Genomic DNA, 25,062 nt, shown 5'->3' with positions numbered 1-25,062 from the left:
TAAATAAGTATAAGAGACCGTTGCACATAAACTTTGGTATAAATTATTTTATTGTCTTAAAAACTGTTTAAACTCTTCAAGATCGCGTGAGGTAACGAGCACGTTCAGAATTAAATATTGAGCATTATTTGGATCTGGTACAGCGTCCACAACCGTTGTCCATTTGTAGAACCATTTGGCAGCAGGACTGCCAGACTCCACTCTTATACGTTTGCGTAATAATCCGGTGGTGCCCAGCAGAACCTTTTCTATCTCTAAACGCAATACATCGATTCCTGCAAATGTTCAAACAATCTGGAGTATCAAAACTGTTCTGTCCAAACTTGATACCGTTAGTCTTGCTTACGGCCGTTTGTGCTTCTGGCTGATAACAAATTTTAATCATACCTGTTAGCTTGGTAGCGGAGACGGCGATCACGTTCTCGGGTATACAATCGTTTTCAACTAGATCGCATTTATTGGCAACGTCGATTACCGAACGATCCTCGCCTATCATAGACTTGATCGTCTGTTGAACATGTTCATACTGCGCCTGCATATCAGGGTGACTGACGTCGTATATGTGAACTATCACGTCCTAGAGCAGAACTCTTAAATTATCATATTTCATCTAAGTAAAAAAAGGAGCAAGAAAAATTAGATTAAGTTAAGTTGATAATCTCGAATTGAAATTTTAGCTCTACTCTGGACTCCTGAACTTTCTAATATCTGAATATATTCTACTGAAATTCTACTCAGTGCATCCAAATGATAGAAAATACATAAAACACGACTTGTAGATTCTAAAGAAGATCTCTTGACAAAGCCAGTAAGTTAGGTAGAATCAAAACAGATTGATATAGACTCCATAGTATCAAAATAGAGTATCAAATAGTTAAATGTAATATCAAAGTCGAAAGTAGGATCAAAATTTTAACTTGGAATACTTTACATACAGCGATTATGGCATCCTGTAGGGTCACGACAAACGGCTCAATCAGGGTTTCGGGCACGTCCTGAATAAATCCAATGGTATCCATGTAGAGTATTTTCAGTCTGTTGAGCAATATGCCTTGATGCGCAGTCGTATCGAGAGTTGCAAACAATTTGTTCTCGGGTTGCAGAGATGTGTCGTTTGTGAGCGCCTTTATCAAGGTGGTCTTGCCAGAATTCGTGTAACCTATCACAGCAACTGTGGGCATACCGATATTCTTGCGACGACTCCTGATAAGTTGTCGATGCTGCTGCAACTTTTTCAGATTGGTCTTCAATTTCTTCTCCTTGTCGTCAAGCAGCAGTTTCATTTTCTCTGTTATAAAGGCCGCACCGCTGGCAGTAATACACGTTTCCAGCATCTTCTTGCGGATGTACGGTATTTCCGCTAGGGCTACCTGCAGCTTCGCTTCTGGGCTCTTCGCATGCTCGCGAAATATGTGGATAATTATAGAATAACGATCGTACACTGGTAAGCCAAAGATCTTTTCTAATTGAACCATCTGGACAAATTTCAACTGATTAGTACTGATGAATATTGCAGTGGGGTTCTCACTCTTATATATTGCCTGCTTCATGTTCTGTATACTACCAGAACCGATCAAAGTTTTCCTCTGCAAACTAAGCAACGGTGCATACTTAGTTCCAACTACGCACCAATACGGTAAGGTATTTACAAGCGCCACAGCTTCAGCCATTTGCAGTTCTGGTGTAGTGTTTCTTTTCTTGTTTCTGCCCCATTTTATATAAGGTTGCAAAACAAAGAGCCTGTGCCCAGCTGCAGTACCTAGGTAATGATTGGAGAGCTGTCTGTACTGGTTCCGCTCCTCCTCACTCTCTGTGCTTGCATCTCCCTCAGAATCGTGATTAAAACGACAAGCAATATTTTGTAGCAATACTCTTGCTCTTTTATATGTCCTATTTACATTGTTCACTTCATTGCACGTCCGTAAATTCTGGTATGTAATACTTAGAATCTTACGTATACAATGCATCTTGCACTTGGTAGAGTCTTATTGAATGGAATTCGAGTTGAATTTATTGAACAATTATTGAATTAAGTTCATTGTCTTTAATTTATTGTGATTATTTATGCAAGTTATACAAAATATTCGCTATTAATATAGTTGTATCTTTTGTATACAAAGAACCTAACCTAACTTAACTTCTTCGGTGAGCATGTTTATCACTAGACACTATTATTCCCGACACATCACATCTGACATAACATAAATTAATGATAGATGCGTGTGAATAAATTACGAACGATGTTAAAATACACTGCCATTCATGATTGCGTTATCCTATAGGATGAAGTTCGAGGTTATGTTGGTCGCTCTCTAGCCTCTTTAGCGAAGATAAATATGTAAATTAGCGCTACTCGTTATTCTTTTTTTTGCATGATGCAATATTCTGTATCACCATACCAGTATAATGCTAACACACACATATGCACATATTAAATATGTTTTTCACTGAATTACGTAAAATGTTTAGTGATCAGCATGTATTTCGTTGATCAGCTGATTCTGTGGCGACGGCATGCATATAAACGTCCAGCGCATATAAAAAGTATTATTTGGAGAGATACACAAACTCCATGTACGCTTCAGAAAAATTGACAAAATTGCGTGATTATTTTAAATTTTACAACAGCACACATGTTATCAATACACATTATTGTTAAATTCTTAACTGTGTGAAATATATATGCTTATGAATGAATTTTGTGAAAAATGCATAAATATCTCCGGAGAAGCATCCGGGTACATTATCACGACACAAACACACGTTCTATTTAAACATCGAAATTTTCTAACGCAATATTAGGCCTGTTCTTTGTAGTTGCACTGCTGAACTGGTGCAATATATTGAAGTGAAACAAATATACGTTTTCTCACTCTAACTTATTGCACTAGTTCAGTAGTGCAGCTACAAAGGACAGGCCTTCACATGGTTGAGTCATTTAAGCTGTATTTATCCTGATAAACATCCAACTACTTTATCTTTATTAATCTTTATAGTACATATTGACATAATAGTTCAAGTTGCAATTCATCGAATGATGAAATTAATTGCGTTATATCGTGTATGAACGTCGCATTATACATTGCCACACATGTCACGTCGCTACGCTTGAGACTGCAAAAAAATCAATAATTTCATTCAATCGTCACGACACAAGGATGGATGGTTTTTGTAGCGACGATGATAATACTAATCGCTCAGCGTGCACGAGTATTGTATATCGGGATACAGACACAAACTCGTATGCCACGTGACGACCACTTATCGGAGCAGTGTCAGTTGTCTAGCTTGTTTCCGTGAAGCTCGGTGCTCAGTGTCGCGAGATCGTTGATTGCGACTTCTTCGTGATGGAGTCGGGAACATTGGCAAGAGTGTTGCACGACTTCTTTACGACCGTCGACGGAGAGCTGAGTCTTTCTAAAGGACATTGCTTCCTGGTACAGACTGTCTGCTGTGAACGTTTGATACATAACCTATTGAATGTAAACAATCTTGATACATTTTTATTTTAGATACACGAGATAGTAGACAAACATTGGTGCTTGGGTCAGTCTCAAGACAGGATTGGCAAGTTCCCTTTGAGTCATCTACATAAAGTGGAGATTCCTGAGTTCAGTGAGGCAGAAAGACTGTTTGTAGCAGTCGCTAACTTTCCTGGACAAGAAACAGGAGATCTGTCCTTTGCACAAGGTAGGTTTATAATTAATTATGTTAATTTGCATAATTTGACTAATATATTTTAAATTTGTATTAAATCACAAATTTTCTGAAAAAGTTCTAATAAAGAAATGTTGATTCTGAAATTATGAATTTCTAGTTAAAAAATTTAACCTATATATATTAGCTATATTATCAGTTCTAATTTTTAAATAATTATTTTAAGTATAAACACAATTATTAGGGGAACTCATAATTGGAACGAGAGACATAGGCTCAGGATGGTGCATGGGCAGAACAAGTTCTCGCACAGGAATTTTTCCTACAACTCATACTTGGGAACTCGATACAACACTGATAAAGGTTAAGTCACTTATATTGTATCTCATTTATAGGTTACGTACTTATTTAGTAAAGATAATGAAATTAAATATATTTTTTGTATATATAGAAATCATCAAGGAAGAAATCAGTAAGAAAAAAGGCCAAGGTTGATACAACACTGAAAGCACAACTTGAAGAAGAGTTAGACTTGATTGCAGGAGAAGTGGTTACAGTCACAGAGGTTTTGGATGATGGCTGGTGTCGTGGAGTAACAGAAAATGGAAAGGAAGGCATATTTCCAGAAGGATTTATATCTTATATAAGTGCGGATGAAGATGAAACAGATCAAGCAGAAATGGCAAGCACAATGAGAAGTAACTTGGCATGGCCCACATGTAGTGACACAACTTCCAACGATTTCAATACAGCTGCTTCCATAAACTCAGATAAACCTGGAGATCCTACTCCAAATTATTTTGACTTATTTCCAGAAGCTTTGGCATCTACCAGCAATTCAACAGACACACAGTGTGATACTCACGCCAAGTCTGTCGATATCAAACCATACGCCATAACATTATATCCATTTAACGCGCAATTTCCAAACGAGCTGAGTTTTGGAGTAGGTGAGGTGGTGCATATCACTAGGCATATTGATTCCGAGTGGATGGAAGGCATGATAGATACCGCTAAAGGCATTTTCCCATCATCTTATGTCAACGTTATAGTTGATTGTGTAGAAATTGAAAATAATCAGATCCAGCTCGAAGTGGATGCGACTCCTGCGAAGAAAGACGCCCTGGATCCAGGCGTTACAGTGAAGGTATTATATACTTTCCATGCACAAATGGATGGTGATCTAAGCGTTCACGAAGGCGACGTCGTTACTGTAGTAGACACGGCGAACGAGGATTGGGTAAATGTGAAGAATAAAAACGGCCTGGTCGGTTTGTGTCCGAGAGAATATTTGAGTTCGGCGCTTGGTCATTTTCCGTACCAGTTGCAAGAATCGCTGGAGGAATCGGAAGACTTTGTGATGATTAGAGATAAAGCAGAGAATGTTACGCCAAATGAGGAACAAAAACCAAAAAGGATGTCGCAACCGCACAGACCAGCACCACCAGCTCCGGCTCCAGGCAGAGTGCCATTGCAAAAGGATATTGTTGCGAACGCAGAAGCTTCTGTTCAAGCAGGAACTCGAGATAACGAATCTGCGACCGATAGTGCGGACAGTATAAAAGAAAAGCGTGCGGATCAACGACAGAATGTAATTTCGGAATTGGTTATAACGGAGAAAGAGTATGTCCGCGATTTAAAATTGACGTACGAAACATTTAACTTGTACGAGCCGAGTTCTCTTGTATCAAGGGGCGTCGATGTCGCTACGTTGTTTGGCAATATCTTGGAAGTTATTCACGTTGCCGAGGAGTTGTTAGATATGATCATGAAAGCGATGAAAGGTTGCGATGAAAACTTGCAGATGGTCGGGCCTTGTTTCGTGAAGATGGCCGAGAAATTGAAGACTGTTTACGTTAAATACTGCGGCAATCATGAAGCGGCATTAACTTTGCTGAAAAAGGTATGTGGTTTTGAGAATTCTTAATCGACAAAACGCCTTCATATTATAAGAAATCTAAAATTATGTGTAATCGTGTTTCACTTGATTGTTTTTCAGTATGAAAATAACGAGGAAATTATGAAGATATTTAATAAAGGTATTGAAACACTACGTCATCAAATCGCTTGCTTCGATATGAGTTCTATCTTGATAAAACCGGTTCAAAGAATCTTAAAGTATCCTCTGATATTGTACAAATTAATAAAGGTAAGTGATAACGTTAGTTATATAATCTGTTATTTATAACGCGCTATTACTTGTAACAGTGTACGGAGGACAACCATCCAGATAAAGCGCCTACAGAAGAAGCGTGGAAGGCAATGACGAGTGTAGCCAGCTACATTAACGAATACAAGCGTAGGAAGGATATCGTATCCAAATATTTGGACAACGATAACACGCTAATCGGCAAAATGTCGAAATTAAGCATGCACTCTGTAGCAAAGATGTCTACAAGACTGAGCACGAAATTATCGGCGAGTTTGGGATTGACAAACGTCGCGTGCGACGTTCAATTCGAAGAGCTCGAGAAGCAATTTCGATCTATTGAGAAATGCACGTGGCAGCTGGCGAAAGACGTCGAACAGTGCACTATGCACTTGAGCGAGGAGGCTATGTCGGGAGATGTGATAGCCGAGTTTTTGGGTCACTATTATCAGGGAACGCCTACTTCCGACGTGAAGAAATTGCAAGATATAAGGTCCACTATATGGTCTCAATATATTCCAGATTTTAAGTCATGCGTCGAGAAGAGAGTCAGCGCGCCACTACATTTGCTAACGACATTATTAGAAGGACCGGCGGTTCTAATATCGAAAAGGCATGATAAATTACTGGATTACGACGCTGCTATTTCTAAGAGTGAGAAATCTAAAGAATCAAAAATTGTAATTGTTACACCGTCACGCTTAGCGCGCCGTTCTCTCTGACGCTTCCTCTCCTTATTTACGATCCGCTTTATTCACTTCAGGTACAAGAGGAATTATTTACTGCAAAGAGTAATTACGAGGCGTTGAATCAGCAATTGTTAGAGGAATTGCCTATACTGCTGGATTCAGTGGCAAACATTCTAGTTACTTGCTTAAGTGCCTTCGCCGGAGCTCGAAAATTGCTAAGTGGCAAAATTACCAAGCAATATCTGACGTTGTGCGAGGTACTTGGATAAACTTTAGACGAGACCTTCATCGTAACAATGTTCAATAAAGAATGCAGAATATTTCTTTATATTTTGCAGACGTCGCCGCACTTGTCATCGCAAGACGTGTTGGAATCGTTTCTCGTGAACCATAATTTGGTGTGGAATCAAATAAAACGTTTCACGTTTGCTGGTACGAATCCTCAAGTAGATGATGAAGGCCAAACTCAACTTTGCGCGCAGTCCGACAGGCAGAGATCCCTACTCAAAGAAAAATATGCAGCCGATAAATTGTACATAGTAATGGAAAACGTCGCCAGTACGTCCGCATTGGACTTGGGTGCCACGAGAGGTAATTTGGTCGCCGTCATAAAGAAGCAGGATCCTATGGGAGATCCTGCAAGGTGGTACGTCGACACTGGGATCACTCAAGGATTTCTGCCGTCTAAGAAATTGAAACCGGCTCAACAGAGCCAACCACGCGATTATACCGCGACGACGGACATCGCCACGAGCAGGAAGAGCCCTCCGAATTTGATGTTGTTGGATTCTCCGGAGAAAGAGATCAAGAAGACATCTCAATCGCATCTGCAAGATTTGCTTTCATTAGACATAAGTAATGAATCGAAAGTAAATCAGACTTACAGTAACATCCCAGGAACGTCAAAGGTTCAAGTGTATCAGAATATAAACAGCGAAGTTAGTATCTTCATACTTTTCGCTCTTTATGCAGTCACTCTGCGGTACTTTCTACTGATACATTTTCCTTTTTTGCAGTTTTATTATGCGATGTACGATTTCGCTGCGAATATACCAGGTACGTTGGCCGTTACAAGTGGCCAAGCTCTGAGACTGCTTAGACCGCACGACGAGAAGGGAAACGACGAATGGTGGCTAGTAGAGAATCGTAACGGCCAACAAGGATATGTTCCACGAAATTATTTACAATCTCCAGTTAAGCCGAAATCATAACAATGGAATGAAATCAAATCGTGGCATAAATGTTACATTTATACACAGGACTGCTTGTCCGTTTTATAATTAATTGTTTATTAGCAGCGCGCTTATATTACTAAAGAATTTTGCGCAACTCTATCTAACATTTTTATATATTTAAACGTAAACTGAAGTTTTAATCAGACCTGATTGAGCTTAAAAAATCAAACAAGATTGCAGTAAATTATCAACGCTAATGCTCGAGAATAACTTTCTTAATTTCCTTTTTAGTACTTAGACTTGTACATGAATGATATTTATACACTTTAAAGTTCTTACACATACGTATTGATGTTGTCCAGTTGTTACATGTGTGTATAAATGTATATAGTATTTTTACCGGGAGCAAATTGATTCTCTTCTGTGATTGTCGTTCGATTTTTAATTGTATGTATATATAAAGTCACTAATCAATATTATAGCATAGCAACGCGTACGCTCTTGCCTAACAAGATAAAGTTCTGACAGAGCGTTTCTGTCGCAGAGTGATATGCTGCGTATTTATCAATTTGATTTCGGACATTGCTGATGAATTTTTCTACTCGCACACTTTATCTCGTACTTTACACAATCTTGCTGATCTTTATATCGCATTTGCAGCTGCAATTCCGAATATACATTTGTACATAGTATAATAATTTCCAATAAATTATATACCACTTAAAAAATACCATCGACAGTTCAATTTGTCAGTACTAAAAGAAAGAATACCGAAACATTCTCAATATATAGATAGGAATATATATATTTATCGTTACATAGGGAAGTGCCCGAGAAAAATGAAAAACACATTATTACAAAAGAGAAAAGAACATATCGGTTATATTATTACCGTAATATAATCGTTTATCGTTACAATCAACAGTAGTAGGTACAATAACATGACGATGCGGCGTGTACTACGACGCTAAGCGCCCTAAATGTACGTTACAAAAAATAAGAGGATACATACTGCTTAAATAAACAAAACAGTCTTTCGAGATACAGCGACTCGCCGTGACCTTACGCGAATCGACTTACGCTAAACTTACACTAAACGAAAAGGTGAATACTGATCTAAGGATATAACGACAATCAACGAGAGATACATCTCGGACGCGAATATATACGCTCGATCAAATTAACGTTATTGCGAGTTATGCTCCTATCGTGCCGGTTTATGATAAAGCGCCGTCAGATATCACGAATGTGCCCGATTAATGTAGGACGCCTGTTCCTTTCGACCTCGAAACGCGATTCGAGTTTCTAGAACCGAATGCGATCTTGGCTACGATGCAACTACGATTTAAATACATTCCCCGTCTTATCGGGTAGAATCCTAACGAAGTAACATAGCGTCTCACGCGAATATCCGTGCAATACCGTAAGATGACATATTGTTGACGCAATGAGGCAATTGTACCTGAATCTAGGACGAATAACAGAACATTAAAATTGAGTGAATCTACGTTCACGTTCAACCGAAAGTCTCGGTTGTCGTTGAGAATTCGTGTCGAACAAGCTGATTTTTTTAAGCTTTTCCATGAGGAAATGTGCCCACTGACCAGGATGTGTGTGTTATATCGGGTGCTTTCCATTTAATAACACAAGTCGACATAAACATTATTCTGTCTTTGTTCCATATTCAATGAGTAACTAAGATAGGATGATGCTTGTGTCGACTTGTGTTATTAAATGGAAAGCACCCATCATAGAGAAGAGATATATATTATATTTATATAGTAATAAAAAGAGAGTTTCTCTCCTATACTTATCAAGTATCAGAATCGAAAAAGAAGCATCTACAAAGGCACAGTAACCATATCTCGCTTTCAATAATTATAAAATGCATCTTGCAGAAAAGTTTCTTCGCACTTCGTTAGTTACATTCTCAGTTCAGGTGGACACGTTACCTACCGCGTGTGTTTCAAGTCGATGATCGCAAATTAACTTACACGAGTAATTACATCTCTTCATTACGGAGCAACGATATCTCATATCTTACGGTAGAAAACGGACATTCACTAACGGCTCGACATCCTTATCTTAAACAGAGAACTTATTCTAGGCTCACACAGGCATTCGATCGATTATTACTTCTGAATTGACACTAAATACACGTTTGATCTTGGGCTGCGGCATCACCGCGGTATGCATCGAAGTGTACTGAGAAATATCGGACTTGCTTGGGAATTGCGGTAATAATTTGCAATGCTTCGTCAACCACACTCGACGATGTCTGATTATCGTGAAACGTCACTCGCGACAATGATAGTCTCGTAGCCGACGTGATTCACGTATCTCAAATAATCGTAAGACACGACTACTGGTTATTGCAATTGTTGGGAACGACGTTCTCGATAATTGAAGTGAGCGGCGACAAATGTCTTTAATACAGTAAGGAATACCGCTTAACCGGATGAATGGTGCGCTCGACGAGGTCATTGTCTCGCATTCTCACCGTGTTTACCGTGAATCATTCTCATCCTGAAATTCTTCATTCACGTCGGTTTTTTACATAAGAAACCGGAAAGCCTGTATTCTCGCCACGTACTCAGAATTTAACGGGGTTCGGTGAGATGTGCGATAATAGTACATATTACATATGTTATATATATTTGTTGTATAAGCAAATATTTATAATTATCTGGTTCCGATTGGAATTTTCACACTCGCAATTCAAAATGCGCGACGAGAAATACGGACTGTCGTCACTCCTTTAGCGATATCAATGGAACGTCTTGTTAGGAAAATCTCAAAGATCGCTCGTTTGTCCGTTTTAAGCAAAAATAGTCTTTTTCAATCCTTTCTTGTGCGGCAACTTTAAATAGTCGTTGTCAATCGCAACGCATGTACATTGAATTAGTATAATTAATACGATCATCCCAAATCGTTTCGAATCTGTTCTTCCTATTGTTTCTATTTTTACCATAACGACTTTAAGTACTCGTATGAGCCACATTACTGTAATCATTGAAATGTCACCGTTAACACGACTATTCACCGTTGCCGTTACTCGGTAATTTGTGAAAGTGTCATCATATCGATCTAAGTCAAAGTTTTCATCGTCACCATTCTGCGCGTCATTCGATTTCAAAGGGACGCGTGTCGAGCAATAATTATATTGCTTTGCGTAAGTGTGTCTCCTCCGTTCATTAATTTTCGCTCGAGAGGACGAAACACGAAAATAGAGTACCGTCCTCACTTACATCAGAGTTTTATCCATTAATGTCACACCCTGTAAATCGTCGCTTATTCTCGACTTTGTTACGCATTAAGCAATTATTACACATCCATTCATGGAAGATAAAGAAAGTGTCATTGGAAATAATGTTGCTTTCTTGTTACACTGGCATTATCTCTTTCTCTCGTCCTCATTACACACGTCCCACATACGCAAAACGCGTGACTATTTTCGCGTAGTACAAGATCTAATCGCTCGTTTCTTCAAACAAAAAAACTACAATTCACAAAGTCATGTTCCGTCTCGGCCCGTAACAAGCCTCGCAGGTTTGAGAAAAAAAGATCTGCGGGAAAGACTCCTTGGTATGCTGAGGAGATCTCTCCCTCAAGGATAACGTGTTCTTCAAAATTATCATCATGCGATCAAATCGTATAAAATAATATGTCAAAACGAGCAAATATCATTCTGTGAAAAGACTCCCCCACCAATTCTTTCTCCTCTTTGCATCTGCGAGCTGTCGTATACCGCGATACGTTGTCGTCTCACCACGTCTAATCTAAACTCCGGTTATCGGCAGAACTACTTGTCGCTCATGATAACTCAACTCTGTCGGAGTTGTTACATTTCATATCGAGACTCCGGAAACGCACGCGCTGATCATACAATTACCGTACAATTCTCGACAGTTGGACCACCGTCTCGGCTACTTCTCAGTGGTTGTGGTCGTCGTCATCGAATCTGTCTTTTGTCCGTTAATCCGCGCGATCGCGAATAGTAATCCCAGCGATGGATCCTTTAATCCGCGGGATAGAAGCGGAGGATCGCGCGACCTTGGATCTCCGAGTGACAGAGTTTGTGCACGACGTCGAGCGCCTCTTCGGCCGGGTAGACGGTGTGCGGTGGTGGTTCGATTTCGCCGGAGCCGACCAGCTGCACAATCTCGCGCAGCTGCTCGAGAGTACCCGGCTCGACCGGTCTGATAGACTGCTGCCTGTCTTCCGCTCGTCGGCTGAACTTGGGCAGCAATCGGTCAGCCACTTCCTTGATCACGAACACCACGCCGCCCTTGCTGAGGCACTGCATGCTGCGGTGGAGGTTGCGCGATGTCGTACCGAAGTCGATCACCACGTCCACCTGGCCTTGGCACGCGTCCATCGTACGCTCGATCAGCTGCTTCTCGTAGAGATCTTCGCTCCACTGCACCACGTTCACTCTGTAACCGACGTGTCGACTGTTGCTGAATAAATCGGATGAAGTGACGAGCGCGCGGACAAGTTCTTAAGACACGTATATTCAGCGGTTGTGCCAATTAATGAGAACCGTGTATATACACGCTCGATACGAGCCTTAATTTTGAAAACACGTTTTTGTCTGAGAGAAATTTTCTTTAAATTGTTTTAGAGTTTCCCTTCAAGTGCAGAAAAAGAGCTAATACACTAAGAAAAAATATATCTCAATATATATAAAAGAATATTTATTCGGTGGGTACTATAATGACATATTTATTTAAATATAAATTCTTCTATATTTAAATATGTTTTTGATCACAAAAATGAATTTGAAAAATTCATCAGAAAATTTGATTACATGTCTTATAAGTCCAATCGATCACAATTTCTCATGATCGTGTCGATGAATTAAAATAGCCCACTGAACTAGTAACTATTCTATCTTGCCACACGACTGTCTAATGAAGTCCATCATGAAGCTTACCGTTGAAACTCCTGGGCTATTTGAAGACCGTCGTCCTTAAGACTAGCCACCGTGGTGGTGACTCTATCCCTCATATTGCTGAAGTGATACGACGCGATTCTGAGCGCCCACAGAGCGAGGCCACCTGTGCCAACTATCAGAATCTTGCACACGCTCTTCTCACCTCTCTCCTTCAGCAGTGCCTGCAACATTTCACCGTTTAATTACTCCATCATACCTGGACACGAACCTATCTTACAGCGCCAACGTTTTACTCTGTTCGCTTAAAGTACACAACAATAAGATACGTCACTGACTGCTTTGCGAAGATAATCATATTAAGTCATACCTGCACATGCTCGTGCGCTGCAAAGACGGTGTTCATTGCCAAGAGCGCGCCGGCCGGAAGCATAGCCGCCACGCTAAGCGACATACTGTCCGGGATCTTAATCAGGTATTTGAGGTCGTGCACCACCAGGTACTCGACGTAGCCGTTAGGAATGCCGTCGTATGGATAAAGGATCACACGATCGCCCACTGCGAGCTCGCAGTCCTCGGGCACTTCAGTACCGAACGACTCGATCACACCAGCGACCTCGTAGCCGGGGAACAGAGCAGCATCGCGCACCCCATGATGTGGCAGCGACACGGGGTAGTCGCTCTCCATGGACACGTCGGTGACCAGGCTGCTGCCACTCGACACCGACGTCAGGCTGTTCAGACTCGGCGAACGGCGAGGATGGTAGCACGCTCCAGCACACATCACTCTGATGCGGGCGCCGTGCGTCGGTACGTCCGGCACGGGCACGTCGAAGCTGAATACGCACTCCCGTCCGGTCACGCTAGGGCTCTCAATCGAGAGCTGCCGACACAGCTTATTCATCTTCTTCTCCCTGCAACCCGTAATCGGCGTCGTTAACTCTCAGAGCGAGACGTTGATTGGATTTATGGATTGTGCACGTGCGATGAATCAGAATTATTCAAAATTAACGATACATTGTTACATAATTAAATTTTTCATAGTCGCGATCCACTAGTCCTTTTTTCTCGCGAGGTCCCTGATTTTCTATTGATCAGACATATTCTATTGATCAGACCGATCAGTTCCGCATAGTCAATCGCGAGTTCACACACACGCATTCACACATCTAACGCTTGCTTCCTTCTCGCGCGTTACATGATTTTCTTTATCTTTTTACTTCGTCTACACACACAATAGTCAATTCTCTTGGCAGTTAATTCTCCTACGATATCCGCAATGAGCTGATATCGTAGAGTTAATTATATTAACTTAATTTATCTTTATGTTTGCGATAACTTGGGCGAAATCTTTGTGAAATTCCTCTTGATAAAAGAAATGTCAACATCATATTATGATAATACAGTATTATTCCGTGTAATTATGTTGAATGATAGCTTCATGATAGTAGAGTTAGTGTAGCGTGTAACGAAGAGAGAGAGAGATCTGCCTGAACTATATTTAACTCCAAATAGATTAACAAAAAGATTTAGAAAGTAGCTTTTTCGCGTCATGGTGAAATAAAAAAAAACGTTATAAATGACCATCGTTAGTAGGAGGATACTGTTATTAGCATTCGCAATTAATCAACAATGACGCATTGTGTTTTTTCTAGAGTTGCGCGAGACGCGGTCTTAATGTCGACGCTAAAATTGGCGGAAGTGTGGCATTAGCGTCAGTATACCTGGGTTGGGGAAACTTGTCAGTTGCGCGAATCAGCTGTTTTAATCTCTCTCCTTGTCAAACACTCGAACATACGTGAAGAATATAAACGTCACGAAGAATGGAAAGCGTAACAACCGCAAGATCCTGCAGTGTTTTTGTTAAAAGTGTACGCAGAAAACAAATTCAAATGAATTTTATACACAGTCTCTCGTTGTGAACGTACGATATGTTCTAAAATTTAGCGTGTCAAACAAATAAATATTTTTTCATAATTTAAATAGTATAATATACTGAATATACCAAATTCCAAAAAGTATTTGAACTATCACTTAATCATCATTCTATCACGGAAAGAAAGAGAACAAAGCGAAGAATTGATATAATTAAAAACAAATTCTCATAATCGCCTACCCATTATAGGATGCAGGAGCTACAGGCGCCATGGCGTCCAACTCGACTGGCATAATCAACTCAAAATTGCGATCGATATATTTTTCAAGATCACTTTTTCACTCAAAATAAATCTCGCACTCTTCCGCGCACTACCGTGAATAATCAAAGCGCGAGATTTGCTGTCCGTATCGTTCTCAGCGCAAATTCGAATTTCACGACGGCAATTCGCAATGATGTTTTTGGTAAACGACAACTTGCAAATTGCTAATCCAGCTCTCATGGATCGCGCGAGACGCACTAACTCGTCGCGTCGGCGCGCGTTCGTTTTTATACCGTGACAGGCCGGCGCACTTTGGCAAGGTAGTAGGGAAAGTGAACGAGGGGTAGGAAGAGGAAGGCACGCGTAGCACTCGCAGACCACGTGCAACGGTTGTTTTTCTCTGTCTGTTCTAAAGTACACTAGCACGACTGTGAATTGTGGTGCTCGTGTTCATACAACGCAAAGGAGCTCTTTCTTTGTTTCTGAACGTGACGATAACGAAATTAACTTTTTTTTTCATTTTCACGCGGTGTCGCACTCAAATGACAAATTTCTCCTCCACGAGAAATCGACTTTTTTCTTTTAACAGATTCCTCTTATTTATGAAATTTATTTCTCTAATTTATGAAATTTATTTCTCTTATTTGTGAAATATTCCGTATATCATAATTTATCATTTATTTAATTATATGTTCTTATTAATTGCCTGAGATTACCTAACATCTTGCAGCTCCAGTGATTATCCCTTCCCATCTCTCTTCGACATTAACTTACATCTCACCTGAAAACCACGACGTCGAGGTATATTACAGAGTATAGACTGTTAAGTAAGTTACGCCTCGCCATCCGTGTTTCTGGTTGCTGAGATACATCACGTGAAGTGAGGTAAGGTGAACAATTAATAACAATTTGTCCTTGCACAAGAAACAACTTTGAAGACCGTATCATCAGTAAATAGCTTCATTCGGCGAATTCAGTTTTGTTGAATATTTATAACGTGCAAAATGCGATGTGATTTACACTTATGTTCATTGCATGAAATACATTGGCTTATTAGCAAACGGTAATTCTTCGTTTGTAAACTCATTAATCATCTGACAACGCGCTTATCTACATGACAAGAGTATGATTTATAATCGCATCACTGCGTTTATATCATTTACGTAAATAAAATAATTTTTTATAACAATAACAACGATTTACATTGAAAAGTTTATCATTTTATTGATATCTAGAAAATAACTGCTGTATCGTTAAATAAAGTCTCATTAGAAATTTTTATTCTTTTGCGATTCGCTTATGTTAACTCTGTTATTATTAGTTTTTACTCGTCATATGTTGCAATATAAAAAATGCGATCATCAACGTTAATCGAGTGCGGTAATATATAGCGTTAACAATAAAATCGCGTAATAAGTCCATTGCGGTAATCACAATGCAATCATAAAACTTGTACCGAGAGATTTCTTAATAGCAGCAGCTCTGACAGATTTTCGTGAGAGCATTGATATTTTTTATTAAAATATTCGACCATGATATTAGTATCAGATATTTCAACAGAACCAAGATTAAAGTGATAATATCAATCTATTTTCTTAAAATGGAGGTGAAATAACACGTGAAATAAAGATTGAATCACTGTTTTTGTTCATGTTTTTTTCGATTATCAATTTTAAATACTGATATCTCTTATTATCGTAGTGATTAACCTTATCATAGTTCGAGTACCAAGTAAGTTTATTATTTTTCCCTCAAAATTTTATATGTCGATTCTACCGACGCGTTTTTATTGCACTTCAAGATTACTTACTAGAAGCGTCATTGACACAAGAACATACATACTTTCACTGACATTCAGGGAAATAAATTCAAGTTAGAAATATGAAACACAATAGTTCTTTCTCACGTCGCGTGCAATGATAAAACTAAAGATATATGCTGCTTTGGTAATTCTTTAATTGAGCTATCTGGTTTCTATCGGCATAATAATTTGTTTGTTGATTCGCGACTTATCTGGGATACTTTTAAATTCGTGCACTGCGTTAGTAGATAACATTTATTTTTCCCGCTGTCAAGGATAGCAAGTGCGAGACCAATCTACGCTGGAAGCACATATTCAAGCTTCGTACGAGCTATGCGTTGTTGCTATTTCCGACGAGCTGACCACGAGCTTGATTCGCAAGGATGTTGACATCGTTCTTATCGCGCAAATTTTTAAGTCGAGCACGCCCGTCTTACATATTCACTGTTTTGCGAACGTGCAATGCAATACAATGTCCGAGACTCCGGAAATGTATGGTTCAGCGCGTTACAGAAATAGCCGCGAATCGAGGTTACAACGTGATTACACCGCGGTTATGCGACCAACGAAACGTGTATTACAATTGTAAGACGATCGTCAGATCTATTGACGTCATTCCGCCGCAAAAATAATTTGACCTATACTCGGTATGTTTTCGCCTACAAGTTCTACTCGGTCTTGACTCTACTCAAGGAAGTCGAGAGAAAATTAAGTTTATTTATATATATATATATATATATATATATATATATATATATATATATATATATATATATATAACAAAAAAATAATGTTTATAATACACACAGACACGATAATTTTTAATAGTCATCAATCTCGAGGAAGTACTGAGAATATCTGATTAACAAGTGGTCGCGCGCTATTCAAAATAATACTCAGAAATATTAATCGACGCATTCGCAAAATAAGAGACATAATGTGTGGCGAATTATATGAGTCTCATGAGATGATCAAATAACAGTTTAATCGGCGTTTAACCCCAATAAAAATCAAATATGCAATATTTATCGCGGACTTGTGCCGCTAAGGGGCGTATGTGCACGCGTTCGCGTTATCAAGTGTGCTTTGTAAAGTTTGTGATATAAACACAATCTGCAAATTAACGATCGTTTTATAGGAGTGTTCATTAATTGATATCGCCGATAATGATCGCGGAGAGATTATCGCGATGATCGTAAAAACAGCTTTTGAGTATTTCTGTAACAATCCGAGCATAAAATGCAACCCGATGATCACTTGTTCAAACATCGAAAATGTTAATTAAGACGTCTGCTAGCAGGTACACAGATATCGGGTATACCGCTCCGTTCAGACACTTAAACACGATTACGCTCTCGTGATGCGAAAATTAATGTCGTTGAAGGGGAACTAAACGATTTATCTACTTCCTTCCTGTTTCGATCACGTTGATCTTCAATGTCCTCCATATGAAGATCCCGTTCGCAATTTGTTGCAAATTGACGTTGCAACCTGCTCGGGGACGAGTTAAATTTTTATAAAATGTACTGTACACGTGTGATCCCTGTTTTTGAAATGAGAAATAAAATTCTTCAGACGTAACGCGTGTCTTTTTATAAGGGAAGTTGTTTTATGCGCGCAATTATATAAGCTGCAAATAAGTGATGATATCGAACGAACATGCGCACATCACGAGACTCGTAAGACTGAGATTTCTTGTTTCTCGATAATAATCTCCCAGCTGACTTCTCCTAAGCTCACGTCATCAGATTTTCTTGGCACGGAGTTAAAGGATTTAACACAAGAACAACGGGAATTATTGTGGTTTACTGTGGTTTAGATAAACGTGAAGAATTATCTGTAATTTTTGAGCTAGGAACTCTTGATTTCACTATGAGCTATACGCGTTATTAAAACTTTCGGGACGTTTAATTTGAATTTTTGTTCCTCAAAAAAACGTACTTAGAATCAACGAAAGAACGTGATTTGATTATTTATTATTAACACATTCTGAGTTCAATCGCTAAATATCCTGCAATTTAAATCGATCATGATACCGAAACTATTGTCACTTCAGTATTTGTGTCGAGGACAGTTGTATTAAATTAAAAATCTCACTCTACGTGATGCACGAGCGCACATTTTGAGACACCTTATACGCTAATGAAGCGGCATGGCCAAACATTTTTTATCACGTCATAGTGCTTATCGTCGAAGATAACAGATATTTCGTGAGTACATACAAATAATAATAATTAATAATTGTGCATTTCTTTGAACGTCCCAGACTTGATCGTTTCTAATAAAAATGTTGTAGTGGTTAGTAATTTGGGTGATAATTAATGATTATCGCGTCGATTAGAGATTACCAAGTAATAATCCCGATTTTCCGATTATATTTACTCGCGTGACTCTTTGTCATCTTAAAAGATGATTTTTTGCCCGACGTTTTGCAAGCGATACAGCACGTCGCTTCTATTTCCACGTCATCCGTAGATCTTCTTCTATTATAGTCAAGTAGATATAGTCTGCCAGAGTGCTTATATTATTTGACCTAGTTCCACGAAACATACGTGCGATAAAGCAAGTTCTTCAATAAAGAATTTGTGCGCGTCATAGACTTTATTTTTGTAGGCAGCTAATTAACAAGTATTGTGGCAAAACGCGAGATATGCACAAAGTATGCGTCGACTTCCAGAGGCTAAGAGAATGCCGAATGGAAAATCGATTTAAAGTTCGCAGTGAAGTGCCGCAATTGGCGAGCACGCACAAAAATTTACGACAACAAATTTCGGGAACTGCGTGAAATTTTGCTCTATACTTGATAGTCGATTCGATCAATTAGTTGCACAAACGACAGAGGGATTGGCATTGCGGTGATGATTGCGGTGAACAGAAAGATCCATGCGCTGTACGCGGCGTTGAAGACAAAGAAACTGCTTGTCCACGAGGAGCATGCGTGAAGCGCATGTTCGATTTGACGCTTCTCAAAAATAGATTTCCTTCGTTCCGCCGCGAAGACGCACAAAAATCAAGAAAGTGACTCATAGCGCTGACCATAACACGCAATTTCAAACAAGAATACATGATTAATTATGAGGCGTGTTTTGTCAGTAATTATATAAGCTCGTTCGCCGACTGCGGATTTTAATTCACCTCATTATAGTAAACGACTGAGCCCGAGACCGTGGATATTATACATTTTCTCTCCAGTGCTGGGATTTTGTGACTCGTTATTGGAGTTAACGATAGTTTCGTTATCGTTGCGCAGCTTTTGTATACTGTAGAAATGATAACGAAACTATCGTTAATTCCAATAATAACGTGTTACAGAATCCCAGCACAGATGTTTTATCAAAATAACATTAGAATTCATGTATGAGACTAACGTATAATCTGACATTTAAACTTGAATAATGAATGAGCGTAAGAAAAAAACGAAAATGAGACGTTTGATAAAAAAATTATCATAAAAAAGTATTATGTAGTTGTTTACGTCTTACGTTGTGCGTGTAATGCTCGTACAGCAAACGTTACACAAATTCTGCAATGTCGAGAATCCTCGCAACGGCAAATTCAAGATTTACGAAATATCCGTAAAACTCGGCACTGGTCCTTTCAACGCGTTATTTTATTCTGAAAAAGGAGGTTACCCAGTTTGTCAGTCTTTGTTCGCGCGTTCGCAGCGCGTCGTACTCTACTAGTCAGTTGAGAGCATTGCGCGAGCATAGTGAACGCTCAAGAGTAGAGAAAACGCCATAGCGACTGAAATTTCCTTTTCCGCGGACTTTCACATTTAACGATCGTTTATTGCATTCGATTATATCTCGTGCGGGACACGTTCGTCCGCGTGTGTCGTCTTTCGCTTTTCAGAAAACTCGAATAATTTAATTATTATCGCGCGAACATTCGCGAGAAGAAATTCAATTGAGGAGGCACCGGGAGCTCTGAAAATGTTTCAGTCACTCTTCATTCTGCGTTGCTGAATGCTGTAACTTAAAATGCGAGTCTACAGTTTCATACGCTGACTTTGTTTTCTTCGCGCATACGCACGTCCCACCTTGCGTTCTTGAGAGAACGCGCAACCTTTTTTTACGCCGCATCACGTCATGGATATTTCAAAGTGATTGTCGCTCACAGTTGCGAACGTCTAATTATAGAATCAACGATCTGAAATCTTCCTTTGGGGCAATAGATGCTCACGGAGCGAATAGAAAGGGGGAGGCAGATGCGTGTTGTATGATTTCGCATGTTTGTCGATAATAGGACGTCGAAGAATGCAACATCGAGCGACTAATGAAGAGCGATCGATGTATCGAGAGCCAACAACTGTCACAATGCCGGCAGAGACGAGGAAAGTAGACCGCGTCGCGGAAGACGCGTGTGTACCTTCAACAATATCGAATTTCAAACAGTGGCTTGACGATGATGCGATTAAAACTTGATGCTCTGTTAAAATGTCCCGCTCAGTAATAACACTGTCATAACACCGAGCGAGCTAAGTAACGTAACGGCAGTTTCATGTTTCTTGATGTATTCCACTTTAATTCTGGTTTCGCGTTTTTCCGTCGGATTGACAAGCACGCGTGACCTATCTCTTACGCCTCAGTTAAACTAGGCGAACTTGTCATGTACCTGGGATCACACCTCTGAGGGAGTCGTAAAGTAATAGGGAAAGTGGACGAAATCAATAATACCCACAACGAGTACCAGCGCGTACCGTGCTTTATTTAGACTTTAATTAGACGATATATTTTCAGTTCGATTTTAAATTGTACTGCTCTTTTGTGAAATGTATCGACCTCGGACGATATCACGCTCACAGAGCGCGAGTAATCCGGAAGTAGATCATCATCTTTATCAAGACCGTCGTAACTCGACGAGTAACTCGCTTTTCTCGACTGAGATTTGTGATTTCTTATCTTGAAGAACCTATTTCTAGAGTGCCACGATTTCTCCTTGGCACACCCTGTATATCTCGGATAACGTACTTCAGGGTTAGGTCCGTAGGTACCTCGCGTCAGGTGTTGTGCTGACAGAAGGATGTGTGCGTTAGTACGCCTGTGTCGGTGCACCACAAAGAGGGGGAAGTCGGTCGATGCCGCGGACCCGTGGCACGCTGGAATCACGTGCACATCAGCAGACATCCGCGTGCTCAGCCGTGCCGATCCGTTCGTTCGTACAACCGCGCTCTCGCGAATATAGTGTCCACGGTGTTTCAGGCCGCTTTTCAAACCCTTTGACCTTCGAGGATGAACCCGTTCTTTTCTCTCATTTTCTCATGTATCAAGTCGGGCACGTTGTCACACGGTTTAGGGTTCGCGACATATTCATGAAGTATAATGTTTTTGACACGTTCTGAATTATGAAGTTATATACTGAATCACTCGCTATCATCTATGATTTTTAAATAGCATATCAAACGCAGGAAAGATTAGTTATCGTACTTATTGACGTCTTTACGTAGGTGCTTATCGACGGTTTCTATTATATTCTATTATTCATTTGATATTTTGCTATCTTAATTATAATTACAAGCGAAGAACCATTTGTTTAGTAAATGGATACTACAAAAAACATAGAAGTATCGAATGATTGAGGACACGGGGAGCGAAATAAATGTGAAGTATTGATTCTTTCATTGCAGAATATTTCGTCGAGAAAAGTCGCGTCAAATACGCGATAAAAGTGACGTCTCCGAACGGGAATGATTTTTATTTCAGGATGTCGTACTTATGTCGAATGGTTATTTGGCACAAAGTGGCAATGACGACAATCAGACGGTAAAATGAACCGCGTCTGATGAAGCACAAGATAATTAACAAGTGGATCGGAATTTCGTCTCGCTCTATGCATAGATGATGTCACTCTTTGCAGCTGCATCAGGGACGTTGACACCCTCGCATCACCGCCGCACGTGCAGCGCATCTTCCTCTAAAGGAGATGGCAGACTTGTCTTTCTCTCTCTCTCTCTCTCTCTCTCTTTCTTTTTTCCTCTTACGTTGCTGCCTTGTGGGTCATTTCGCAATTTTACGAACACGATTTCTGCTAAGGCGAACCAAAGCGACACTAGCAACGTACTTCGCCACCAATAAAGTCTGGGGCGATGTTTGTTTTTCTCTTAGGTGGCAAAAAACATCGTTACGTAGCGGTGGCGTGATCGGTTATTAAACGACGCATTCATTTGCCATTTGGAACGGCGCACAGTTTATTTCGCGCGCCGTTCGCTCATGATTCGCGAGATTTTTGTAATATAATGTCGCGATATAGATTATTAAATCACGACCGCGAGCACGCTCGCGATCTGACGACTTCGCTGATTTTGAAGTACGAGTCATCACAGAAGATAAGCGGGAACTGGCGATGATAATCGCCTCTCTCGCTTCTGATAGCGATAAAATTGCACTCGTTGGGTTGAATCAACGGCGTTGGAATAACGTTTTGAAGTATCAAACTTTAACGTTAAAATCACTGCTAGCATCCTCGCGTTACTTTCCGATTCAAACTGCAGAGTTCTTAATTAACTCGGCAAGATAGGCAAGTGAAAGCCAGCACTGTTGTACAAGCGTATATTGTGAAATAAAGTAACGCAAAAATAACATAATTACAAGAACCAAACATTTCAGTCATATATTCGAATCCTCCTCAGTGGGAGTTACAAATTAAAATAACAGAGTAAATTATATATACGCTACAGACGAAAAAGGAATTCATGATCGGAGGTCAAGTTGAAAAAACAATCCAGTTAATCAATAATGTCGGTTACCAAATTGACATTGTAATAAACATTTGACTTCGTATCAAAACGACCTCAAACAAATCATACCATGTCGATTGAACAATTAGCAATTGTTCACTAATCAACTGACTTTTATTTGCCTATTATTTTAATAATATCAAATTATAATTTATTGCACTTGGAAAATCGATTGTATAGTCAACAAGAAGTTTACAAAAAAATAACAATATGGTTGGCTTGCATATAAATTTGATTTCAATATTGAATTTGGCAGGTACAATCAGAATTATGTGTGGACCAATCATAGCGTTTTTTATGCAGTTAAGATCTTGCGAAGTCAACAGAAATCAGCGCGGCAGTCACCGTGTTAATTTCTGATTATACGAGATTCCTCGTTTAGTTTCGCATTCTCGACTGTGCGATTCGCGTTGACGTCAAAGACAAACATTTAATGAGAAATGCCTTTGTTCTTTTTTCTACGGCACATGGTATCTTTACGTCGTCACGCCGCTCAAGACGCGTCAGAGACGCTTATGACACCGTTTATCTCGCTGTCTGTCACTTAATTACTGTTCATCACAATAGCGATCACGTCGACTGTTCTATGAACGGTATTGTTCGCGCAACATTTGGTCGTTCTCAACGACAACAAAGGACTCTTCTTATTACGCAACTATGTGCGCAATCCTACCTTGCCTACGACTTCACGGAAGCTTGACCTTCCACCCCTACATACGCGTGAAAGTCCTTCACCGCACGCGTCATACGTTTTATTAAATAAAACCAATATCGACATTTCCGCGTGATAACACAGCGACTCGGAGCGGATCACGAGAGTGTATGAAGTTGGCACCCCACTTTTTGAAATTTATAATTTTGAAAGTTGTTCCAGATTGTTCTGACTTTGTACCACATTGTTCCAAAGTGATATTGCTTCATTCGAAACGGTTTTCGAGTAAAACAAAAGAAATGATTTTTTGAGCTGGCACCCCACTTTTCGAAAATCGAACATTCTGATACCGCAATAGATTGTTCTAGTTGTTCCAAACATTGTTCCAAAAGGACAAATCCGTAAGTTGAATTATAAGTCCAAAAAATGAAAAAAATGTCTTTGACCTGGCACCCCATTTTTTGAAAATAAAGCATTCCGATATCGATATAGATTGTTCTAGTTGTTCCAAACATTGTTCCAAAAGCACAAATCAATAAGTTTAATTATAAGCCCGAAAAATTAAAAAAAAGTTTTTTGACAAACAGTCTATCGGACCAAGAGTAAACTTATACTATCTTTCTTGTTCCAACCGAGATCTTTTTGTTCTGAGTTGTTCTAGGCTTAAGAATTATAGTTCTAGAGTATGAGACTCATAAGATCATTCGTTCTCCGAAAATTCGTAAAAAAATCGATTTGACAGTACTCGACGTCAAGAGTAAACACATGCTTCCTTTCTTGTTCCAACCGAGATCTTTTTGTTCTGAGTTGTGCTAGGCTTAAGAATTATAGTTTTAGAGTATGAAATTCGTAGCGTCATCCGTTCTCCGAAAATTCGAAAAAAATTCGATTTGACCCGACGTCAAGAGAAAACACATGCTTCCTTTCTTGTTCCAACTGAGATCTTTTTGTTCTGAGTTATACTAGGCTTAAACGACGAAGCAATTTCACTTTATTTTGTCATGACATTTTGTAATTATTTCCGCCAATTTTCCTATAATAAAGATTAATTTTTGTAAGAAATCATCTTTTTCTTGAATTTTTGTCACCTCAGAAATATATTTCAATCATCCTTATTTTCAATCATCCAAATAATTATACTTTTTTAAATCAGTATATAGAACTTTTTTTT

The 25,062-nt window shown here is 39.5% G+C and overlaps 3 protein-coding genes and 1 long non-coding RNA gene across 7 annotated transcripts in view; 2 read left to right on the top strand and 2 right to left on the bottom strand.

Annotated features, from left to right (window-relative positions):
* Positions 1 to 32: 32 nt before the first annotated feature.
* LOC116850024 (putative GTP-binding protein 6) lies at positions 33 to 2,751 on the bottom strand. The gene is made up of 3 exons (XM_032827793.1): positions 936 to 2,751; positions 388 to 577; positions 33 to 275 (listed from the first exon to the last, which is right to left on the bottom strand). Exons 1-3 carry the CDS (start codon positions 1,965 to 1,967, stop codon positions 49 to 51), a joined length of 1,449 nt encoding a protein of 482 aa, XP_032683684.1. The 5' UTR covers positions 1,968 to 2,751; the 3' UTR covers positions 33 to 48.
* Positions 2,752 to 3,069: 318 nt separating this feature from the next.
* LOC116850023 (dynamin-binding protein-like) lies at positions 3,070 to 8,400 on the top strand. 2 transcript variants are annotated; one of them, XM_032827791.1, is made up of 9 exons: positions 3,070 to 3,437; positions 3,513 to 3,690; positions 3,902 to 4,020; positions 4,109 to 5,560; positions 5,657 to 5,806; positions 5,866 to 6,486; positions 6,570 to 6,752; positions 6,834 to 7,433; positions 7,512 to 8,400. In XM_032827791.1, the coding sequence occupies exons 1-9, from the start codon at positions 3,348 to 3,350 to the stop codon at positions 7,704 to 7,706; spliced, it is 3,588 nt and encodes a 1,195-aa protein (XP_032683682.1). In that variant the 5' UTR covers positions 3,070 to 3,347; the 3' UTR covers positions 7,707 to 8,400. The 2 variants fall into 2 exon arrangements, with proteins under 2 accessions (XP_032683682.1, XP_032683683.1); XM_032827792.1 differs by lacking the exon at positions 3,070 to 3,437 and having other exon boundaries at positions 3,540 to 3,690; positions 3,884 to 4,020.
* A 124-nt stretch (positions 8,401 to 8,524) lies between these two features.
* LOC116850025 overlaps positions 8,525 to 25,062 on the bottom strand; it is a 19,685-nt gene continuing 3,147 nt past the window's right edge. Inside the window, exons 1-4 of one of the 3 annotated variants that reach the window (XM_032827794.1) lie at positions 14,681 to 14,979; positions 12,935 to 13,478; positions 12,607 to 12,788; positions 8,525 to 12,124 (exon numbers count right to left, since the gene is read on the bottom strand). In XM_032827794.1, the coding sequence (XP_032683685.1) occupies positions 11,689 to 12,124; positions 12,607 to 12,788; positions 12,935 to 13,478; positions 14,681 to 14,733 (1,215 nt within the window). In that variant the 5' untranslated portion in view covers positions 14,734 to 14,979 and the 3' untranslated portion in view covers positions 8,525 to 11,688. Of the gene's footprint in view, positions 12,125 to 12,606; positions 12,789 to 12,934; positions 13,479 to 14,680; positions 14,980 to 25,062 lie in introns of those variants that run through there. The other 2 variants (XM_032827795.1, XM_032827796.1) reach the window with 2 other exon arrangements.
* On the top strand, positions 15,046 to 18,205 carry LOC116850028. The gene is made up of 2 exons (XR_004379247.1): positions 15,046 to 15,587; positions 16,779 to 18,205. It is a non-coding gene; the product is annotated as an uncharacterized LOC116850028 (long non-coding RNA).

The sequence above is a fragment of the Odontomachus brunneus genome, unplaced genomic scaffold (assembly GCF_010583005.1).
Source record: "Odontomachus brunneus isolate Ranch 3 - 2012 unplaced genomic scaffold, Obru_v1 Obru_scaffold_132, whole genome shotgun sequence".
In the NCBI taxonomy this organism is placed as follows: Eukaryota; Metazoa; Arthropoda; class Insecta; order Hymenoptera; family Formicidae; genus Odontomachus; species Odontomachus brunneus.
This window is presented reverse-complemented; position numbering and strand designations above follow the sequence as displayed.

What these genes read in the sequence shown, in the direction of transcription:
- LOC116850024 (XM_032827793.1), bottom strand. Translation starts at nt 1,967, where the DNA reads ATGCATTGTATACGTAAGATTCTAAGTATTACATACCAGAATTTACGG. An exon ending in TACAGGATGCCATAATCGCT is followed by an intron (nt 578 to 935) that starts GTATGTAAAGTA and finishes GTTCTGCTCTAG; the next exon opens with GACGTGATAGTTCACATATA. An exon ending in CTCCGCTACCAAGCTAACAG is followed by an intron (nt 276 to 387) that starts GTATGATTAAAA and finishes GAACATTTGCAG; the next exon opens with GAATCGATGTATTGCGTTTA.
- LOC116850023 (XM_032827791.1), top strand. Translation starts at nt 3,348, where the DNA reads ATGGAGTCGGGAACATTGGCAAGAGTGTTGCACGACTTCTTTACGACC. An exon ending in AATCTAAAGAATCAAAAATT is followed by an intron (nt 6,487 to 6,569) that starts GTAATTGTTACA and finishes TATTCACTTCAG; the next exon opens with GTACAAGAGGAATTATTTAC. An exon ending in AATATCTGACGTTGTGCGAG is followed by an intron (nt 6,753 to 6,833) that starts GTACTTGGATAA and finishes TATATTTTGCAG; the next exon opens with ACGTCGCCGCACTTGTCATC.